Source organism: Ovis aries, chromosome 25 (assembly GCF_016772045.2).
Source record: "Ovis aries strain OAR_USU_Benz2616 breed Rambouillet chromosome 25, ARS-UI_Ramb_v3.0, whole genome shotgun sequence".
Classification (NCBI taxonomy): Eukaryota; Metazoa; Chordata; class Mammalia; order Artiodactyla; family Bovidae; genus Ovis; species Ovis aries.
In genome coordinates this window covers 25,648,609-25,671,194 of record NC_056078.1, presented here as the reverse complement: position 1 = coordinate 25,671,194, position 22,586 = coordinate 25,648,609, and the positions used below count along the sequence as shown (strand labels likewise).

Here is a 22,586-nt window from a genome sequence, read left to right as displayed (position 1 = left end):
GAAGAAGGCAGCTGGTGAGATAGAACTGGGTCCCCATCTGCAAGGCCGCTAATTAGCTGGGTAATTGGGGGAAGTCCTCCTTCACTGGTCTTCATTTTGTTGTCGTTGTTAACGATGACATCTCCCAGTGGTGTCTGGGTATTCTTCAAGTTCCTATCTCCTTGGGAACTCTTCCTGGTCTGTCCTAGGATCGTTCTCCATTCATTAAGTGCTACTGCTCTTAGAGCCAGTACTATATGCTTTAAGAATTATTTGTTTTCTGGCAGCTCCTTATTTGATGTTATGAAACCAGGAGGTCAAAGTCAGGTAGGTTGAGAAAATAAGGCTTGAGACAAGCTGTGGGAGAAGGGTAAAGTGCTGTCAGATGGGGAAAAGGATAGGAGGGAGGAGAGCAGGACGCTTTGGTGAAGGGGAAAGAGCCGTTGCCTGGGAGTCAGCTCTAGGCCTGTGTTCTAGCACAAGTTTAGCCCTTAAATTGCCCCATGACTTTCCTAAGCTAGATGGGCATCTTTGAGCAGGAGAACTGGGCATAGGTATTTTTAAAAATGCTTCAGGAGATTCTAATGCACAGTGAAAGTTTACAGCTGCCAGTTTATATGGCACAGTGGTGCAAGACAAATCTGTATTCAAGTTTGGTCCTTGGTACTAGCTAGCTGTGTGACCCTGAGCCAGTTACTTAACACCTCTGAATCCCATATGTAAAGTAAGGGTGTAATAATAATCACAGCTGAGACATCCTAAGGAGGAAATGGTGCAGAACTGTCTTGATACTATGGAGGCACTGTTGGAAGGATGCTGGCTAAGATGATATAGGGAGAACCTGTCACAAAGACTCCACATCTGAACTCCCAAGGTTTTCTGGAGAAGCCATAAACAGCTAAAATTTGTTTTCTTTGATACACGTACCCAATCGGCCTACTCAGGGACAGAATCTGCCCGCTGAGTCACTGCTAGCTGCCAGCTACTCAGTTTATCCCCCAAAATGCGTGAACAGGATTCACTTCTTGTGAGGCCTACCCTTTTGTCTTGTTCCACGGCAGCCCAGCCTTGGAGCTGATTGCCCTACAGGTGAGAAACCCATTTGCTTGTCAACGAACAAAATTAACACCCGAGCCTTCTTTGACACCACCTAAGGTGCAATGGTGGGGGTGAAGTGCCCCAACCCCGCCAGCCCCCAGCCCTCTGCCCTCCAGGGGTTGGTGCTCATCCCTGGGACCCCTGGGACCCTCCCAGACCCCCTGCTTTTCTTTTCCTCCATCACCGCAGGTTCCGCTGCATCGTGCACCCCTTCCGCGAGAAGCTGACCCTGCGGAAGGCGCTGGTCACCATCGCGGTTATCTGGGCGCTGGCCCTGCTCATCATGTGCCCCTCGGCCGTCACGCTGACCGTCACGCGCGAGGAGCATCACTTCATGGTGGACGCCCGCAACCGCTCCTACCCGCTCTACTCGTGCTGGGAGGCCTGGCCCGAGAAGGGCATGCGCAAGGTCTACACGGCCGTGCTCTTCTCGCATATCTACCTGGCGCCGCTGGCGCTGATCGTGGTCATGTACGCGCGCATCGCCCGCAAGCTGTGCCAGGCGCCGGGGCCCGCGTGCCCCGGCGGCGAGGAGGCGGCGGGGGAGGGCGGGCGAGGCGCGCGGCGCAGGGCGCGAGTGGTGCACATGCTGGTCATGGTGGCGCTGTTCTTCACGCTGTCCTGGCTGCCGCTCTGGGCGCTGCTGCTCCTCATCGACTACGGGCAGCTGAGCGAGCCGCAGCTACACCTGGTCACCGCCTACGCCTTCCCCTTCGCCCACTGGCTGGCCTTCTTCAACAGCAGCGCCAACCCCATCATCTACGGCTACTTCAACGAGAACTTCCGCCGAGGCTTCCAGGCCGCCTTCCGCGCCCAGCTCTGCGCGCCGCCGTGGGGGAGCCACAGGGAGGCCTACTCCCAGCGGGCCAGCCGGCTCCTGCGCACGAGGGCGTTCGTGGAGGTGCAGCCCAGCGACTCAGGCCTGCCCTCCGAGTCCGGCCCGAGCAGCGGGGCCCCCAGGCCCGGGCGTCTCCCGCTGCGCAATGGTCGCGTGGCCCACCATGGCTTGGCCGCCGAGGGTCCCGGCTGCTCCCATCTGCCCCTCACCATCCCAGCCTGGGACATTTGAGGGGGACAAGGAGCGCAGGCCTCTGAACCCGAGGGCCACGACCGCACGTGTGACACCCAGGCATGACAGCGTCTGGTGTGGTGTTAGGAGAGGCTGCCCTATGTCTCCCTCTCAAACACAAGGCAGTGAGCAGTTGTCAGTGGAATCTTCTGTGTCACTTTCCCCCTCAGATAGAGGCAGAGGAGGGGAAAGAGAGCCGAGCTGTTTCCCTGAAACCCTCTGCAGCAGAAGCCACAGGCATCATTAGGCATCATCTCACTGAGTTCTCACACTTTGGGAATAGGGTTTCTTATCCCCCTTCTGGGACTTCCCTGGTGGCTCACTGGTAAAGAATCTGCTTGCCAAGTAGGAGATGCCAGTTGAATCCCTGGGTTGGAAATATCCCTGGAGAAGGAAATGGCAACCCACTCCAGTATTCTTGCCTGAGAAATCCCACGGACAGAGGGGCCTGGGGGGCTACAGTCCATGGGGTCACAAAAGAGTCGGACACAACTTAGCAACTAAACAATAACATACCCCCTCTACGGGTGCAAAACTGAGGCTGGAGAAGGAGATGAGACTAGTCTGTCTCTCAACTAGAGCCTGCGTGACTCCAGTGCCTCCCTGTCTGGTTTTGACCATCTCCAGCTGCCTCCAGAAGGGCCCCTTAGGGCGAAGCACAGTGAAAAATGTGAATCCTAATTAAACATCTGGGAAGAAGTGAAAAGCAAGGCTGGCCTGTCCATCTGATGCTTGGTGTCCATGTCCTGGAGTCTCCTATGTATGATTGAAGCCACTCCCCTGATCCCTTCCCAAGAGAACACAGTGTGTTCTGTGTAGGTTTGTCTTGTTTGTTTTAAGAAGTGTCCAGGGCCATTCTCTTCTCCCCAAAGTACCATTAACAGGACGTCATGCCTGAGCATGAGCTCTATAAAGAAAGCTGAGCACCGAAGTATTGATGCTTTTGAACTGTGGTGTTGGAGAAAACTCTTGAGAGTCCCTTGGACTGCAAGGAGATCAAACCAGTCCATCCTAAACGAAATCAGTCCTGAATATTCATTGAAAGGACTGATGCTGAAGCTGAAACTCCAATATTTTGGCCACCTGATGCAAAGAACTGACTCATTGGAAAAGACCCTGATGCTGGGAAGGATTGAGGGCAGGAGGAGAAGGGGACGACAGAGGATGAGTTGGTTGGATGGCATCACTGACTCAATGGACATGAGTGAGCAAGCTCCAGGAGTTGGTGATGGACAGAGAGGCCTCGTGCTGCAGTCCATGGGGTCAGAAAGAGTTGGACACGACTGAGCGACTGAACTGAGCTGAACTGATGCCTGAACAGTTGCAGAACAATCCCTGGGAAGCCTGTGTCAGTCACAGATACTCTGGGTCTGAGCCCAGAGAAGGGGGTGTCTGCCCTCCCTCCTCTCTCATAGGACCCACCACCATCACCCAGACCCAGGTCAAAGCTCACAATGTGACAGTCACCTTCAGGGTCACAAGAAGCATCAGTTTATTTATTCACAGACAGGAGGAAAGGAGGGCAGAACACCCACTTTGAGCCTTCCAAAATACATCTGCTCACGAGAGCTGCAAGTACACAGCATTCCCAAGGCCCTTTCCCTGCTCCCTCCAGGGGATTGTAGGGGAGAAGTTGGCCAACCAATGCTACGGTGTCCCCTGAGGCTTCTGGGATGACAAACACTAAACCTCTCCCAGCATGGATAACTCATGTGCCCTAAAAAAGGATGGGATCCACCCCTTGTTTGCTCTGGCTCTCACCCAGCATGCCTGCATCACCTTAAAGAGAGAGGCTTCTCTCCAGGAGGTGGGAGGAATTGGGATTACCCTGTGATCCTTGCATGGCCCCAGTCATCTGTAGTTAACTGGATACTTCCTCCTTATCTCTATAGAACACACACTGTTGCCAGAATTTTAGTGAATAAAAAAGAAACATTTCCAGGGCAGAGAATGTGACTCTGAGGCCCCACCAGTTTTCTTAATTGACACATGATGACTTAACCCTGTTGACTCCACTTTAAGTACTAGATGTAGGGGCAGAAGAAAACTCCTAAGCCGTTGTACAGTGTTTCCTGCAAGCATGTCCCCAGACATGTTTGATCCATGCAAATGGGCTGAAAGAGATGTTGCTATCCTCAAAGTGAGGCTCAAAAGGACCAAGAGGGGAAGGGCCACGGGGTGGGGTGGGGTGGGGCAGGGTTTGAGTTAGAATTTGTCTTCTGATGGTTTCTTCCCATGCCCCTTCCTGCCTCTCAAGGAAGGTGGATTGGGGAGGAGAGGTGGAAATTCCCGCAAATGCTGTTTGCCTGATGATGAGGCAGAATGCTCACAGAACCAGCAATCGCATCCTCCCGCCCCAAGCTCTTGGTCTGGGAAATGAGAGTCTATTGTGTTTACTCTTGAAATATCCAGCTTGAGCTGTTCTGTGTATGCTATCTATAACCCGCGAATGGAGCAGGCTGCCAAGATCCATCATGACCCCACCCCGGTCAAGGTGTCTAGGAATGATGGACGAGGGTCTCAGGAAAGGGAGTGCCATCCTGTCCCTCATTCGCTAGTACGTGTCTGGGACCCACTTCTGGTCCTCCATCAGTGTTCTGTGTCACTACAGTATAGGCTGGAGAAGTCCCGGCTGCTTGCCTTAAAGAACTCTGACGCCAGCCTCTAAAACCAGACCAGAGAAAGGGCCATCTTAAATCCAAAGTCTTGTCCCTGTGGCTGGGGGGATCTGTTGGGAGACACTGTCTGGTCTTTTCTCTGGTGCGTGTTTTTCCCTTAGCATGGCCTCCCCAACCACAGAATCACAGCCTAGAGGGAGACCAGGGCACTCACCCAAGCCAGCCTTCTATCAAGGCCCCTTTGTTTCACTTTTCCCCAAAGATGCCATGCTTTGAAAGACTGGGTTGGCCAAAAGAAAAAAAAAATTGCACTAGGCCATAATTCATATGTTTGTTGGTTTTTTTATTTCTTTTCTAAAAAAATCGATCAAAGGCTGTGTCTGCTTGTTCAAATTTGATTTGATTCAGGCATGACCTGATGCTTTCATGAGAGGTGAGGCCTTGTGGCTATCTGTGGAGTGTTTGGTTTCTTGTGTATGTGGCAAAACACATATACCACATCAAATTTATCCTGTAACTATTTTTGTGTACAGTTCAGTGGCATTGAAGGTCTTCACACTGCTGTATAACCATCACTATCCATTTGCAGAACTTTTTTTTAACATCCCAAACTGCAGCTCTGTACCCATTAAACAATAACTCCCTGTTTCTTCCTGCCTCTGGTAACTGCCATTCTACTTTCTGTCTCCATGAATTCAATCACTCTAGGTACCTTGTACGGGTGAAATCACACAGGATTTGTCCTTTTGTGATTGGCTTATTTCACTGAGTATAATGTTTTCAAGTTTCGTCCATGTTGTAGAAGGTGCCATTTTCTTCCTTTCAAAGGCTGAGTAATAGTCCATTGTATGGATATACCAGTCATTACCCATTCATCCACCGATGGACATTTGGGTTGCTTCCTCATTTTAACTATTGTGAATAATGTGTGGAGGTTTCAGATGCTAGACAAAGTTCCTGAAAATAGTGTCTGTGTGAGCCCTGAGAACAGAGGCCCCAGGTTGGGACCCAGGATCTCTTCTGACTTGGCATGTATGGGTGATGTAGCAATGGTTCAAGGAACGCTGTGATCTGTCTTATGCTCCTAGCCCACCCCTACTACTCTGAGCTGGGTTTTACTTCTTGACCAGAGTGGCTAGAAAATTGTATGTTCCCTCCATGAAATGCTATTTCATGAGGATATTTTTCTAAGTATAGCTTTATTATTCTGGCTGGTATCCTATGACCCAACACCTGGGCCCTCTCAGGGGCCTTGTCCAGTTACCCCAGGGTACACAAGGGTAAGCAACGTGGACTTCTGCCCATGTGCTTCCATTTGCCTACAGGTTGGCTGGGTCTCCTAAGGTGACTGCCCTTTCACAGGCAGCAAGTTTGGAAATGAATTGGATGTGTGATGGGGGAAAGGGCCAAGGGCCTGTGGACACTGAGCATCCCCACCCCAGAGGAACTCTTGGAGGGACTCCATGTCCTGTCCTGCCATTAGCAGCACGAGCAGTCATTCTAATCATGGGTCTTCACTGATGAATGGCCTCTTGACTTCACCACGCAGCACTCAACAGGCCAACGGGAGCTGGAGGCGGATGCCCAGCCTGGGCCCCGCACACCACAGTCTGCCGGCCGTAGGCCGAGGACTTTCTCTTGGGGCGCAGGGGATGCATGATTTGGGTTGGAATGGAGGGCAGAGTTGGCACAGTCGGATGAGAGCCCCCCTATCATTAGTCTACTGTGTATTCATCCAGAAATCCAGGTGAGAGCCAAGCCGGGAGCTGGATAGACAAAGCATTGCTATTAAGCTCTGTGCCTTTTTGCATATTTCCTCAGCTCACCCCTCTGAAGTGCCACTGAGGAAAGACAAATGGGAAGGAGGTGACCCGAATGGGCTTCACTGCGAGCAAACAATGTTGAATCAACAATAGATTCCTTGTTGAATAACCCAATTATTAATGTTTATGACATTTTATTGTTTCTCTTTTTCTCTCTCTACACAAACACTCCATTGTGGAAATTTTACAAGATTTAGATCAACAAAGAGAAGAAAATAAAAAGCACCCAAATCTAGCCACAAGAGATAATTGTGGAATTATTTTCTATGTGTATATATGTTTTAAAAATGTATAACAGCTTTATTGAGGCGTACTTTACATGCAGTAAAATGCACCCATCTTAACTGTACATTCTGATGAGTTCTAGCTAATTGTATACAGTTGTGTAACCACCACTACACTCAAGATATTTCCAGAATCTCCCCCAAATTCCCTTGTGCCAATTTGCAGTCAACCCTCTCGGCTCCTCCTGGCCCCAGAGAACCACTCTTTGATTTTGGAAGGTCACCTACTTGTGTAGCTTTTTGATCTGGCTTATTTCACTTAGAATAATGCTTCTGAGACTCATCCATGTTGAAGCATGGATCAGCAGTTTGTTCCTGTCTGTACCTGAGTAGGATTCCATTGTATGGCTCTATGATATTTTACTTGTCTATTCATCAGTGGATAGATATTTGAGTTGTTAACACTTTTTATGAATTTACGAATTATGAAGAATGCTGCCATGAACACACATAAGTCCTTATATGTATATATGTTTTCAGTTCTATTGAGTAACCTAGGAGTGGGTTGGGTTGAGAGTAAGTGTCTAGTTTTACTATGCAAGAAACTGCCGAAGTATTTTCCAAAGTTGCTGTGCCATTTTGCATTCCCATCAGCAGTATACAAGCACTCTAGTTGTTCTTGCCAACACCAAGTAGGATCAGTGTTTAGAAAATTTTCCTGATGACTAGGGATGCTGGGCATCTTTCCATATGCTTATTGGTCATTCTTATATCTTTTATTTACAGTGTCTTCAAATATATCTTTAAAAATATGATTATGTTGAAATGTAATTATACAATATGATTATATCATAGAGACTTTAGTACAAAATCTTGCCCTGAATCTAAGAGGAATTTATTACTAAATAGAAGATTTTAAAATCTATCAAGAATGGGTCTAAAGCAAGATTTGTTGTTGTCCAGTCGCTGTCACGTCCAACTCTTCGTGACCCCATGGATAGCAGCACACCAGGCTCCCCTGTCCTTCACTGTCTCCTGGCGTTTGCTCAAATTCATGTCCATTGAGTCAGTGATGCTATCTAACCATCTCATCCTCTAAAACAAGACAGACCCTTTGAAAGGATCCTCTGGACAGAAGGTGTTTAGGGTTGGAGGGCTATTTTAATAGGTTATTAGAAATGGCCTCTCTAAGGATAGATTTGAATATAGATATGAATCAAGTGAGAGATAGAACCATTGGAATAGCTGAGGAAAGAACAACCCAACCAGAGAATATCATGTACAAAGGCCCTGAGATAGGAGAGGAATCAACACGGAAGGAATTAATGCATATCAAAACGGTATTGAATTTCAACAATTACATTTCTGGTCAACTCAAACCGTTTACTGAGACCTGTTAAAAACCAGGCACTGTACTGAATGCTTTATGCTGCTGCTGCTGCTGGTGCTAAGTCGCTTCAGTCGTGTCCGACTCTGTGCGACCCCATGGACGGCAGCCCACCAGGCTCCCCCAACCCTGGGATTCTCCAGGCAAGAACACTGGAGTGGGTTGCCATTTCCTTCTCCAATGCATGAAAGTGAAAAGTGAAAGTGAAGTCGCTCAGTCGTGTCTGACTCTGAGCGACCCCATGGACTGCAGCCTACCAGGCTCCTCCGTCCATGGGATTTTCCCGGCAAGAGTACTGGAGTGGGGTGCCATTGCCTTCTCCGGAATGCTTTATGACTGTTATTTCTCTCTCACAACAGTGCATAAGCTCCATGAGGACAGGAGCTATTGTCTATTTCACTCACTTTTGTGGACTCAGATCTAGGATACTGCCTGGGACATAGGAGGCACTCAATAAATATCTGTTGAATTAATGAAATAATTACATAAACAGGTATTTTAAAATTATTCCCATATTATAGATGGAAAAAGTAAGTCTCAAAGAAGTTAAGTAACTTACTGAAGGTCACATAACTAGATGGTACTGAAGCTGAGACTCAAATCTTGATGCATCTGACCAGGAAGCCCAGATTTTCGCTACTCTCTCAAGCTGCTGTGAATTCTCCTTCCTATATTTGGGAAACAGGTTCAAAATGAAAGAAAGAGGCTTGATGGAAGTCCCCTTTAATCCTAAAAAATAAAACCAGCCAGGTTCCAGACTGCTGTTTTGGCCAGAAGACCATATTTTCGTCACGTTCAGTGGCTTCCACAGATTTGAGATGGAAGAAATACCAGCAGTTTAAGTAAATGATGTACATTTAGTCTGATTCAGTACTGCTTTCATGGCAGCCATGGGCTGAAAGAAATTATCCTCTCGACTCCTTTGGTCTGGGGTCATTGATGAGATGAAAGCTGCTGAACTGGCTGTCAGTCCCACCTTGAGTTATTTGTGTTCTCTTGCTAACTGCAATGCCCAGGCCTTTGAATCCCAACACCAACAAATGCAGCTATTGTCATGTGTAAGCAACCAAATAAGTGTGGGTGGAAAAAGCCAAGCTTGGTGATTTGAGCAAATTCGTTTATCTGTCACATAGCCAATGGTGGTGTTAAATCATTCTCTGTTTGAGCGGTAGTTAATCCCCACTGCCCTCTGTCTTGCTTTATTCAGGGAGGGTAGAACATGTTGTAGCATGAGTTAGGATTTCATTCCTTTTTCAGGCTATTTGTCTATTTAAGCCAAGATGTTTTGACTTCAAGTAACAGAGATCCCCAATTTAGCAAGTTTAAACTCTAAGAAGTTTATTATCTAATGCAGTAAGAGATTCAGAGGCAAACTAAGTCCAGGCTTAGTGAAGTCAGTAACTCAAAGACATCTTAAGAACTCAAGTTCTTTCCATCATTTGATTTGCTGATCTCTGCATGTCAGCTTGGCTCTCAGGCAAACTCTCTTGATGTTTGATGCCTCATAAGAGGGCTACACAGTTTTAGTTATTTGTATTGGTCACTTTTGGCCAGATTATGATGCTATGCATGCATGCATGTTCAGTTGCTCAGTCATGTTCAACTCTTTGCTGCCCCATGGACTATAGCCCATCAGGCTCATCTCTCCATGGAATTTTCCAGGCAAGAACACTGGAGTGGATTGCCATTTCTTCCTCCAGGGGATCGGCCCAATCCAGGGATCAGACCTGTGTCTCCTGCATTGGCAGGTTGATTCTTTACCACTGAGCCACTGGGAGGCCCAGATTATGATGTTACAACAACTTTTAAAATTTCTGTGGCTTCAAACAACAAGTATTCAGAAGTATACTCTCCTTTTAAGATAAAACCTTTCCAGGAAACACCCTGGGAAGCCTTCTGTTTATCCCTTTGGGAAGAATTGTATCACATGAGCGTGCCTGAAACAAATACTGACAACCTTGATTGTTTTAGCTTATTTAAAATGCATTTCTTTGTGGGCATAGGGGAAGAAGGATAAATTAGGAGTTTGGGATTAATATATACACACTACTATATATATAAAACAGATAAGCAACAAGATTTACTGTATAGCCAGGGAATTATACTCAATATTTTGCAATAATCTATAAGGATAAAGGCCTTTCCTGGTGGCTCAGCCGTAAAAAATCTGCCTGCAATGCAGGAGACTCAAATTTGATCCTTGGGTCAGGAAGATCCCCTGGAGGAGGGCATGGCAACCCGCTTCAGTATTCTTGCCTGGAGAATTCCATGGACAGAGGAGCCTGGCGGGCGACAGTCCATAGGGTCACAAAGACTCAGACATGACTGAAGTAATTGACCACACAGGTACGCGTAAGAGGAAACAATCTGAAAAAACATGGATAGATATATGTGTGTGACTGAATCACTTTGCTGTACACCTGAAACTAATACTATGTTGTAAATCTACTATACTTTATTAAAAAATAAAATAAAATAAAATGCATTCCTGAAGACAGTGGAAGGGCTGGCTGCCCTGAAGCAAAGGTATGCATAGAGGATTAGATTCCTGAACAAATTTAGGATTCTTTTAGAAAAGAGAAGGTGATATGGTTATTGGGCAGCAACTAGCAGTGTTTCCTATAATATTCAAAACTAAAGTCATCATTTTTCTCACCCTCCATCCTAACCAAACTATCTCAGTAAATGACACCCCATTCAACCAGTTATTGTAGCCAGAAACCTAGAAATTATCCTCAAATCCATCTTGTTCATCTTCCACTCTGTCCAGCTAGTGATCAATTCCACTGAATCTACATTGAACACAGCTCTGTAATCACTCATCTCTTTTGCCACCCAAGTCCAGGGCACCACCGTCTTTTATCCGGGTCACTGCAACAGACTTCTCATGGTTCTCTCTGCCTGTTCTTGCTAAACTTGAATCCAGGCTTCAAGCTGCTAACAGAGCCACTTGAAATTTTTTGTGTGTGTTTTATTTATTTATTTGGCTGCGTTGGGTCTTAGTTGTGGCATGTGGGATCTTTGCTGTGTCATATAGATCCTTCACTGAGGTGCACAGACTCTGTAGTTTTGTGGCACTTGGGCTTAGTTGCCCCACAGCATGTAGCATCTTAGTTCCCCTACCAGGGATGGAACAGGAATCCCCTGCATCGCAAGGAGAATTCTTAACCACTGGACCACTAGGGAAGTTCCCAGAGCTACTTTTAAAAGCAATTCTGATCATGTCACTTTCCTGCTAAAAACACTTACCAGTTTTTCATTGCTCCTTCAGAAAAAGTCCAATCTTTGTATCACACCTTCCAAGGCCCTCCTTGGAAGTCATTTAACTTTGACCTCTTCTCTGGTTCCATCTCTTAATACACTCTTTCTGGCTTCTGTTTTCTCCTTTTTGCTTTATTAACCACTTCTAATCTTTTAGGTCATAAATTAAGGATCATTTCTTTGAAAAGTTTCCCTGCTCCTATAATGCAAATCCTTGTACCTCCTTTATCACTCTGCTTATCCAAACCTTTTTTCTTTTTTGGCCTTGCCTCCACAGCTTGTGGGATCTATTAATAAGTTCCCTGACCACAGACTGAACCTGGGCCATGGCAGTGAAAGCCTGGAATTCCAACCACTAGGTCACCAGGGAACACCCTCTACTTATCCAAACTTATTGCACGTACTTGTTGAAGTCTGTCTTCCCTTCAGACTACAAGTTCTGTGGGGCCCACAACCATGTCTTTCGAAGCGCTACAACCCTACCACCTAGCAGAGACAACAGTTATGAGTGTTAAATAAAACATAGTTATAAATTTGAAAGTTTTCCTGTTATAGGACCTATAGGTGGTAGTTGACACCAAAATTATACATGAGATAACCTAGGGAGAGGGTATCTCTAGAAAGAAAGACCATGAGAAGTTAGAAAAGTAGTGATGATCCAGACGAAGAGATGGCTAAAGGGGAGAATGAGAAAAGAGGGGCCAGAGAAGTAGGAGGGATGTCAGAAGATAATGCAGTCACAAAGCCAAGGAAGAGAGAGGGCATCAGGAAGTTGGAGGTGCCTAACGGAGAAGGCAATGGCACCCCACTCCAGTACTCTTGCCTGGAAAATCCCATGGACGGAGGAGCCTGGTAGGCTGCAGTCCATGGGGTCGCTGAGAGTTGGACACGACTGAGCGACTTCACTTTCACTTTTCACTTTCCTGCATTGGAGAAAGAAATGGCAACCCACTCCAGTGTTCTTGCCTGGAGAATCCCAGGGACGGCAGAGCCTGATGGGCTGCCGTCTATGGGGTTGCACAGTCGGACACGACTGAAGCGACTTAGCAGCAGCAGCAGCAGCAACAAGGCTAATTACAGCAAACAGCAGGATGTGGACTAAAAAGCACCATTGGATTCAGTTATAGAGCAAGAGAGACAACATTTGAGAACAGCTGGGTTCATCCTTTGTCAAACCATTATACTTAAGAAGTATTTTTGCTCTCCTTTTCATCAATTCCTCTACCTATTGTTCTGGCAAAGAGTCATTAAAACACCTACTCTAGGCCAGGTACTGTGCTAGGCTCCAGAGGGATATGAGAAGGAGAACAAGGTCCAAAGGGCCTGTGGGGCTCACTGCACCTGCTCGCAAGGGAAAGTTACACAGCACTGACTTGTGCCCGAGCAAAGGCAGGATTTGGCTTTTTACTGGGGTTGGTGCTGATTGGCTCTCCCAAGACATTCAATAAAACAAGAGCTAGTGTGCAAGTCCAGAGGTCAGCAAGACTTTATTTTCTTGCTCTTAGTAGCAGGAAGCAAAAGGGAAAGTGCATGTGGCAGACGATTGCATCATTTCCATCTGTTCACAAGTCAGTTACACACGAGATTCTGGGGTTCTTCTAAGAAAACTAGCTCCATCTGCTTAGAGGTAGAAAACTGACAGCGCAGTTCAGATTCCACACCCTTTTAAGAAACTCTCTGAAGGTGAGCCTACTTAGTGTTCACTCTGCAGAGATACCTTGAGCTTTCAGTAATCTGTTGCATTACTGACTGAACTACTGCTCTACTATTTTCTTTTTCCTGCCCTTGTGTTCCAGTTACGGTAAAGCTGTGTGGTATAGCGTTTAAAAGGTCAGTGAGTCATGGCTTTCTGAAGATTAACGAGAGTTTTGATGGAGACAAGGGAAGGATACTGCCACTAACTGGAAAATTAACTTACTAGGTTTTCATTTAATACAGGGAACATCTCATTTTACACATTAGACATTGTTTTTTGGGGAAAAAGAGTTTAAATCAAAATATCTTTGAGGCACATTATCTTTTATGTCGTAGAAAATCAAGATTATTTAAAGAGGCCCAACCCATCAAAAATTTTAAATAAAACCAGGCATTCTCTGAAATAACTTTGTAATCAAATTAGTGAATAATTATTGCTTAGTTTGAGGATTTTGAAATTTACATAAAAAACCCAACATACAGAACTGGAGATGTAAGTGATGTAAATTATCTGCCCATAACGTCAATCAGACTTTAGCTTTTGGGGGCTGGCTGAACACCATGAAACAGTGGTATAAAAATAAGCTTCAAAGAGCTTGTGCCTGAGAGAAACGTCCTCAAGGGACTCTGAGTTTAGGCCTGGACTTTTCCAATGCTTCCATTTGAAGTCCTAAGGGCATGGGGAGTGTTGGGCAAGCAGAGGGTGCGGACTTAATCCTCTGCAGATAAGGGTGGGAATAACAAGTTACACTTCCTGAGTGCTTACAAGCCAGCTCTTCCTTTCTTTTCCATATTTGCAATTTTTTTGGCCACACCACGTAACACGTGGGATCGAATCCGCACCCCCTTCAGTAGAAGGGCAGAGTCTTAATCACTGGATGTCTAGGGATGTTCCTCCCTAGATGGACGTATCTTCACGTCCATCAACTCGGTTCATCATCCCTGCAACCTTTGAAATCTTTACTCTGACCAGCTCCATTTCCCAGGTGAGAAACTGAGTCAGAGGTTAACAGCAATTTGCTCGATGTCACACGCTAGAAAGTGATGGAGCTCCTACCTAGCTGGGAACCATTGCAGCTTGGTGTCAGTAATATGCCTTAACTTTGCTTAAACGGATCAGAAAACTGCTCCCGCCTGGCACAGATCGTCAGGTAAAGCGGCTGACTCCTATTAAACTTCTTTTGAGATAAGGAATTACTCTGCGGAGAAGGGTGTGTGTCAAAGGTGAGCTCCCAGTGTGCGCGAGATGTCGACAGTCAATTCTTAGGTGGTCCAAGCTGAGAACTGGTTACCCTCCTAGGTCAGAGGCACAAAGCCCGCCAGGTCAGAAGGATCACGGCCAAAGCCGGCCGCCAGCCACGTGGCCCAGCCTGCGAGCTGAGCAATGGTCAGCGGAGGCGCGGCCCGAGGGGGTGGAGCTAGGGCGCCGGGACTCGCCAGCCTTACGAAGTGCGCCTGCGCATGGGGTGGGTGCGAGCCCGCCAGCAGCGTTAAAGGCGGCTCCCCGCCCTGCTCGCCGCGCCAGTCTCCGCAGTGCGCAGGCGCGGAGCTCACTTCTTGTCAGTCGGCGCCGCGTGCGGGTTTGTGGCTCTGTAGCAGTAGCAGCGGCGGCGGCTGGTCTCCGGCACGATGAGCGGCTTCAGCAGCGAGGAGCGCGCGGCGCCCTTCACCCTCGAGTACCGAGTCTTCCTCAGTGAGTGTCGGAGGCCCACGGCCCCTCCCTGCCAGCCCGCCCATTCATTCCCGGGCCTCGCTTCGGTTCCCGCTCCAGCAGTTGCGACCCGCGCTCGGCTCGTTGTCTCGGGCCCCCGCCGGCCTCCTCCTCCGGTCCCGGGGACTTGGGCGGCGGGTCTAGGAGGGCCTGGCCCTCATTTGACACGTCCCGCTCGCGCGTCGGACGGCGTGGATAGGCGTTCCCATTTCACACGCCCGATTGGACCTGAACCTGCGCCAGGCTCGTTTCGCAGGTGTCCGGCTCAGGCAGTGTCTGATGGGAAAAGGACTCCACTGAGCCACCCTAAGTAAGGTGTCTTGGGCTAAGCTAATGCCCGTAAGAGGATTATTCAGTTCGGAGGAACGGGGTGGGGGAGAGGAGGTGATGGTGGTGACATCTTAAGACCTTAATTCCTCCACTGTAGCTCAGATTGTGGGGACCTGGCGGGGTCAAGTCCAGGCCCACGTCCTATAGACGGGGAAACTGAGGCCCGGATCAGGAGCGGTCAGTAGAGGACTGGACCGGTCTCTCTGAGGTCCCAGTGGCGCTTCTGTCTCCCTGACGCTTGGTTTCCCGTAGCCCTGATGCTGGAAAGATGCCTTATGAAACAGAAAGCTGTTCCCCTCCCGTCAAACAGGTGACGTCAGTCGGGCAAGCATGAGTAAGAAAGTGCCAAGTTTTGGCCCCTGGGCCGGGGGATCGCGTCTAAGGGGTACCCACCCGAAGTATGCACTTAAAGGCTGTAGGCTCCGCTTTCCTTTAGCCTCCTAGGTGGGGGAAAGCTATCTCTTGTTTATCTGTATCTTCTTACCATCCCCCTCCCTTCCACCCTTCCAAGATTATTAGAGATAACGGAGGCGTTTCTCTTTTAACTGCTTCACTATTTTGTTCCAGAGGAAATGGGCAGGTGCGTTGAGTTCTATGAGTTCCGGGTATGAAGAGCAGTAAAGAGACGGGAAGAGGGGGTACACGGTTAATATTGAAAGAACAAAGCTCCTAGCCTAAAGTAGCCTCGTATTAGAGGAAAAGGAAAGTGAGCTGTAAAGTTACACAACTAGATGAAGTTCAGACTGCCGTTTAAAATCCAAAAAAGCGTGGGACCTCCCCCACCCATTTTATGAATTGCGGGATTCAGCAACAAGGGCAATGCAGAAACCTTTGACAAATAATTCACTGAGCAGTTTTCTTGGAGTTAGTGTTGGCTCCAGAATCCCTCTGTAGGAGGGACTTAGAGAAATGACTCTAGTTTGAAGGTTCGGGGATGATACAGTATATGTTTTCAAGTTATATTTACAGAAGAAAAACAGTTTTTACTCAGATTATGCATAGGTAGTGAGTACCTAAAATTTTTTTTAATTAAAAAATTAATAGACTTCTTAGCATCCTTCTTTAATAGGAGAAGTTTTTACCTCTATAATGTTAATTTGCCAATCTTTTTAAAACTGATAGTGGGTTGGATCACAAGTCACTGTTGACTCTGAAGGGTCATTGGGGGTGGTCACTGCTCAGTTTTTCCTATTCCACCTTGATTTTTAATCGTGAAGAAATGCAATGTGGACTAAGCCTTAAGTTTCCTAAAGAATAGTGAGGAAGTTTTAGAAGTACTTTTTGGATATGGGAGCTAGTTCTCTAGAATACAGAAATTGCCTGTTAAAGTGAGTTACAACTAGATTATCCTTAAGAAAAATTATGATCTCAGATGGCTCTGTCTCCCTGGAAACACCACTTAAAGCAACATGGTTTATAATTTGACAAATTGGTCCCCTCCCTTCTCCCTGAACCCAGGTATGTCATTAGCTCTGTTAACTGATGTAAGGTCAAACAATTTGCTTGCCTTTTGTATATCAGAAACTGCAGACAGGCTCTGGGGTACACAGGTTTGTAAAGCAGTCCCCACCCTCACCAGAGGTTAGTACCTCCTAGACCCCTAAGGAGCAAGTAGAATGAAAACCTAACCTGGCCTTGGAGCAGTCAAGTATAAAACCAGTTTCTCTGGGGTGGGAATAAAATTTGGCGAGTGATATTGATATAGGGAGGAGAGGGTATGTGGGATATCTCTATACCTTTTTCTCAATTTTATTGTAAATCTAAACATTCTCTTAAAAGAAAAAAAGTCTTGAAAAACGTGTACTTCATGCATCTGGAAATGTAATTAACCAATAAAAGTAATATTTTCTAATTGATTTTGCAGAAAATGAAAAAGGACAATATATCTCTCCATTTCATGATATTCCAATTTATGCAGATAAGGTAAGACCTCATTCTCTGACCATAGTCTTTTTGCTCAGCTCAGTTAGTTTGACATGCGGATTTTCTTATTTGTCTTAACAAGTGCTTAAAATGCCTCATTGTGCTACGAGTTAAAGGTGCATTGACTAAAAAGGATACTGTCTTCGATTCAGATTTTTTTGGTTAGAAGAAGCAGCTATAATTTGGAGAAGGAGCAGAGGAACAGAAACAAATGTATTGAAGCTGCCTGGGTTAAAAAAAAAAAAACCCACCAGAATTGCTGGTAACTCTTTCAGTTTTTATTTTCATTTTTGCCTTTTTATATTTCCTCATCTCTTTGCAAAGAGCATGTATTATTTGTGCAAATTTAAATAGTTTTTTTCTTAAGCCATTGCTTGTTTTATGCTCCCTCCCAATAGGAAAAGTTTATATATATTTAGTTTATACATACAAGGACAAATGTCTGATTCCTTTTTATACCTTTAAGGTTTTTTGTTTTTTATTCAGCCAGGAAACTTGACCCACAGTGAGTGCAAATCTTTTAGATGTTAATACATAATACCTGTGAATATCACATTCCAGTGTTTGTCTAGAATAATAAAGATGAAATCTTATCCTTATGTGTGCTGAGTCTTACTTTTTTTCTGTGCTGGACTATCAGAAATAGATAAATTAATTGTACTTCTACCAGAAAGATTGCTACAGTTCTGTCCTGACACTTGGACACTGGCAGCAAATCTAATCTGTGTGTTGCTTCTGAGTAGCCTGCCTGAGCTGGGTTCTAACTGGAAGCAGTGGAGCAAACAACCCAAGGCCAATTATGTGGCATAGTTACAGGATAGACCTCTAATTGGCATGTGTTCTCCGGTGGGATTCTCAAAGCTGTACTTATTCAGAACCTTTTAATTTGTTACATCTGATTTCCTGGGAGTTGATATGAACTGCAGAATCCTTCTTTCCTCTTGAAGTGGCGTCATTTGGTTGACTTGGCATCATTTGGTTCGCTTGAATTGTCTTGTATAATTAGTAATCAAAGTACTTTGCAGTTACATTTCAGACCATTTTGAATAATCAAGAGGTATAAAATGATGACCCTAAGTTTATTGATACCTTGACATACAGATGTAGTAAGGAAGGAAACCATATTCTTGACATATAGCTGGGTTTGTGTGTGTGTTCGTAGTATCTTAGCCTGTTGGGGTTGCTGTAACAAAATACCTAGACTGGGTAGCTTATAAAGGGCAGAAATTTGTTGCTTGCAGTTCTGAAGGCTAGAAGGCTGAGATCAGGGTGCCAGCATGTCTGGGCAAGGGCCCTTTTGTGGTCACAGAGTTCTAGCTGTTTGTGTGGTGTAAGGAGCTGGGCCTCTCCCTGGAGCCTCTTTTATAAGGCACTGATCCGATTCACGAGGATTCCACCCTTATGTCTTAAGCATTTCCCAAAAGTCACACCTACTGTACCATCACTCTTGAGGCTTAAGATTCCAACATACGAGTTTTGGAGGGACAGAGACATTTAGCCCATAGCTGTAAGTTATTGGATGATATTCTAGCCTAGGACCAGAAAAATCATAGCAGTTATGGTGCCTAGTCCTGTTGCTGCTACAAGTTACCCCAAAATAGGAAGCTGAGATTACTTTTTGATGTTGTGTAAAACATCTTTACTCTGGTTACCCTACAACTCCTTAATGTCTTACACAGGACTGGTTGTATCTATAATCTGGGATTACTCAAGTAAAGAGTCTGCCTTTGTACCATCCTGGTGTAGTTGCTAAGTCATGTCTGACTCTTGCAACCCTATGGACTGTATGTAGCCCTCCAGGCTCCCTTGTCCATGGGATTTCCCAGGCAAGAATACTGGAGTGGTTTGCTATTTCCTTCTCCAGGGCATCTTCCCCACCCAGGGATTGAACCTGATCTCCTGCATTGCAAGCGGTCTCCTGCAATGCTGGGGATTCTTTACCTCTGAGCCAGCAGGGAAGCCCCTTTGTACTATCCTGGGCTGGCTTAAAAGCACAAGTTCTTGCAATGACAATGGATTTCACCAGTGGTCGAGACCTCAGTGAACTGAAGACTCCTGCCTTAGAGGCAGGAAAGAATCGTTTTTGTTTTGTTTTTAAGGAAGTTTAGTCTATACAAAACATGGGTGTAGTACACATAACTTATTTTGGATTCTAGCCTAAATAAAAGATCTGATTAATTCCATTGGTTACAGAAGAGTGTGATATTTTGGGGAAAAAAAATTCAGTATGATTAAGTTTATGTAAATACATTTCTGAGTGGGTATACATAGACTTTATCCCTAATGTGCCCTGCAGTTTGAAGGATGATAATGAGGGAATGTGCCTTTAGCACAACTCAGCTCTATAAGGAAAAAATGCCCAAAGGGTTGTATTGTACTCCACATCAGGACCTTTCAATGCAGGTAGAATTTGGGAATTCTAGGGTGGTCCAGTGCTTAAGACTCCTGCTTAGACTATAGGGGGCATGGGTTTGATCCCTAGTTGGAAAAGTAAGATTCTGCATGATATATGGTGAGGCCAAAGAAAAAGAATGTGGACAGTAAGTATTTGATTTCTTATTATGTGTCATTAGATAATTGATCCAGCCCGTTCTGGAAATCTTTGTGACTCGGATACCCTACTTGGGTTATTTCCAAATCCACTGGGTGAAAGTGAAGGAGGGACTCACTGGATATTTAATTGTAGGGATATCCTTTGATCTGGGTCTATTTTGGGGTCAAATATAAAACCATCTCTAGCTCAAAGTGTATTCTGACTTAAAACTTCTGAGATAACAGAAAATTTAAGTATCCAGAACATAAGCAGGATAAATGGTGTGAAACACTGGGTAGATTAAAAAGCTTTATCAAAATCAAGCTATATCAAAATCTTAAAGTGCTCAAGTATCATGAGTTGATGTTCTAATTTTAGAAGTTTGGTATCTTCTATTCCATATCTTAATTCTGTGTTGCTGCTGCTGCTAAGTCACTTCAGTCGTGTCCGACTCTGTACGACCCCATAGACGGCAGCCCACCAGGCTCCCCCATCCCTGGGATTCTCTAGGCAAGAACACTGGAGTGGGTTGCCATTTCCTTCTCCAATGCATGAAAGTGAAGTCCCTCAGTCGTGTCTGACTCTGAGCGACCCCATGGACTGCAGCCTACCAGGCTCCTCCGTCCATGGGATTTTCCAGGCAAGAGTACTGAAGTGGGGTGCCATTGCCTTCTCCACACTTCTGTGTTAAATACCAGTTATAACCATATAGACTTCTGTAATGGTTTTCAGGTGACTGTTGGGAGAATATGTAAATATGGAACTTTTTGCCTTTAAAAAAAGCCAAGCTTCTAATCAAATGGGTGGTGGCTCTAGAAACTGAACAGGATATTTTCTGCAGTCGTGCACCATTCTTAACTTTTTAAAGATACTATCTTACTATACCTGAAATTTCTAGAGGAGATATGCCACCCAAGTGGATGCTTTTTAGATTATTGTTGACCCTTGATCAATGTGGGCTTAAGGCCCCTACTGGCTCATGATTTACAGTTGGCCCCCTGTACTCCTCCCTATCCGGCAATTCAACTGACAGATCATGTAGTTCTGTAGTATTTACTATTGAAAAAAATCCACATGTAAGTGAACCTACCCAGTTCAAACCCAAAGTGTTGTTCCAGGGGTCAGTGGTACTCACTTCCTTACAGGGGTTGCTTTGTTTTGAATTTTCTGTTTGTTTTTATAGACAGTTTTATAAATGAAACTTTAAAGAATGTCGCTAAATTAATAATTTAAATACTGTTCCTCTTCTCCAACATTATATGTATATAGACTGGTTGGAATTTTGTGTTTCCCAGACCGAAGTTCGAACTGGGAACATAGATGAAAAGTGATAACAAAACTTAATTGGCATGTCGTAACTAAGAATAAACTCCTATTTTTTCCCCCCTCAGATGAGCTTTAAGATGGCTAAATTTTAAAAACAGATGTCCTGACCGTAATCTCTGGTTTATCAATTTTGTCAAAAAGGTAAAGTTATAAAACAAACTTGAAACAGACTCATAGAAAGAGAACAAACTTGTGGTTGCCTGAACAGGGATGAGGGAAATAGTTGTGGGAGATTTAGGTACAATCTCCCAGTTATAAAATAAGTTATGGGGATGTAGTACTGCATGGGGAATACAGTCAATAATATTGTAATCACTTTGTATGGTGACAGATGGCAACTAGACTTATCATGGTGATGATTTTATAATGTATATAAATATAAATCACCATGTGGAACTCCTGAAACTCATATTTTAAGTCAGTTATATGTCAATCAAAAAATAAGTAAAAAGACAAAATTTTTTGGATGGATTTGACTTAAAAAAAAGTTGTGATGATTAAATATGTATGTAATATGCATTCACAATGCCTGGCTTATAAAGTCTCAACATACAGTAACCAAAAAAAAACACACAAAAAACCCCCACAATAGATGATGATGTTAACCACAATGACTGGTTCTGTGCGAAGCCTTTCAGAGCTCTGTTGTAGAAAGATCACTGAACTGGGAGTAAGAAACCTCGGTTTTAGGCCTGGTTTTGCCACTAACTATCTTGGTCATATTGAGCAAGTTGCTTCACCTCTGAGCACTGTTGGTCTTAGTGGGTGTTTTAGATTACATTGAGCACCATGCTAAAGCCCTTATGTGGATTATCTCCTTTAGCCGACATTCCAATCTCCAGGCTGGGTTCTTTCATTACCTTAGTTGTCCAGGATCACCAACCAGCATTCATAAGCAGCAGTGGCAGGATGCAGACCCCGGTGTTAGAACCTGCGTGTTAACCATTGAGCCACACTGGCTCAAGTTGAGAACGGGTGGCGGATTTTCCTCTGTGCATTTTGGTATTTTCCAGATTTTCTACAGTTGATATATCTTTGATATTTATAAAGAAAAGGGGGGGGGCAGAAAAAATTTAAAAAAAGTTTGCTTAATTTTTTTTTTTTTAACTTAGAATTCAAAAGAAATGAGCAAGAACTTTTTTCATTTGGGAAGGCATAAAGATAAGAAAGTAAACAGGTATGGTTAAGCTATCTATTTCCAAAATTTAGTCATCTTAAAGCTCATCTGAAGGGGAAAAATAGGAGCTTGTTAGTTATGTCAATTAAGTTTTACTACTTTCTATGTGTGTGGTATATGGCATTGTACATTACCAAATACAAGAGTTTTTTGAAACTGCTATGAGTAAAAATTTGTGTGATTGGAAAACAAATGAGCATTGCTGAATCGTGTTTGTTTTTAAATTTTAATGGGTTAACTGTCTCCTCTGGACACTTAATTTGTTGAGCAAAATTTTTTTGTTGTTGTTGATGTAAATCATGTTTTCCTTTGTGAAATTATTATTTAAATGAAAAAGGGGCACACAAGTGAACTTTGGTAATCACGTTTTGTGTCAGCTTCTCCAATAGACTTTTGTTACTTGTCATTGAAAGAGTTTCAGGAGCGCATTTT

General features: G+C 44.9%; 2 protein-coding genes across 3 annotated transcripts in view; both read left to right on the top strand.

Annotated features, from left to right (window-relative positions):
* Positions 1–14,653, top strand: part of NPFFR1 (neuropeptide FF receptor 1) — a 34,130-nt gene extending 19,477 nt beyond the window's left edge. The window contains exon 5 of the mRNA XM_027962137.2: positions 1,267–14,653. Within this exon, the coding sequence (XP_027817938.1) occupies positions 1,267–2,146 (880 nt within the window). The 3' untranslated portion in view covers positions 2,147–14,653. The remainder of the gene's footprint in view (positions 1–1,266) is intronic.
* Positions 14,654–14,706: 53 nt separating this feature from the next.
* PPA1 (inorganic pyrophosphatase 1) overlaps positions 14,707–22,586 on the top strand; it is a 33,654-nt gene continuing 25,774 nt past the window's right edge. For both annotated transcript variants that reach the window (XM_015104411.4, XM_060406860.1), the window contains exons 1-2: positions 14,707–14,847; positions 17,060–17,118. In XM_015104411.4, the coding sequence (XP_014959897.2) occupies positions 14,784–14,847; positions 17,060–17,118 (123 nt within the window). In that variant the 5' untranslated portion in view covers positions 14,707–14,783. The remainder of the gene's footprint in view (positions 14,848–17,059; positions 17,119–22,586) is intronic.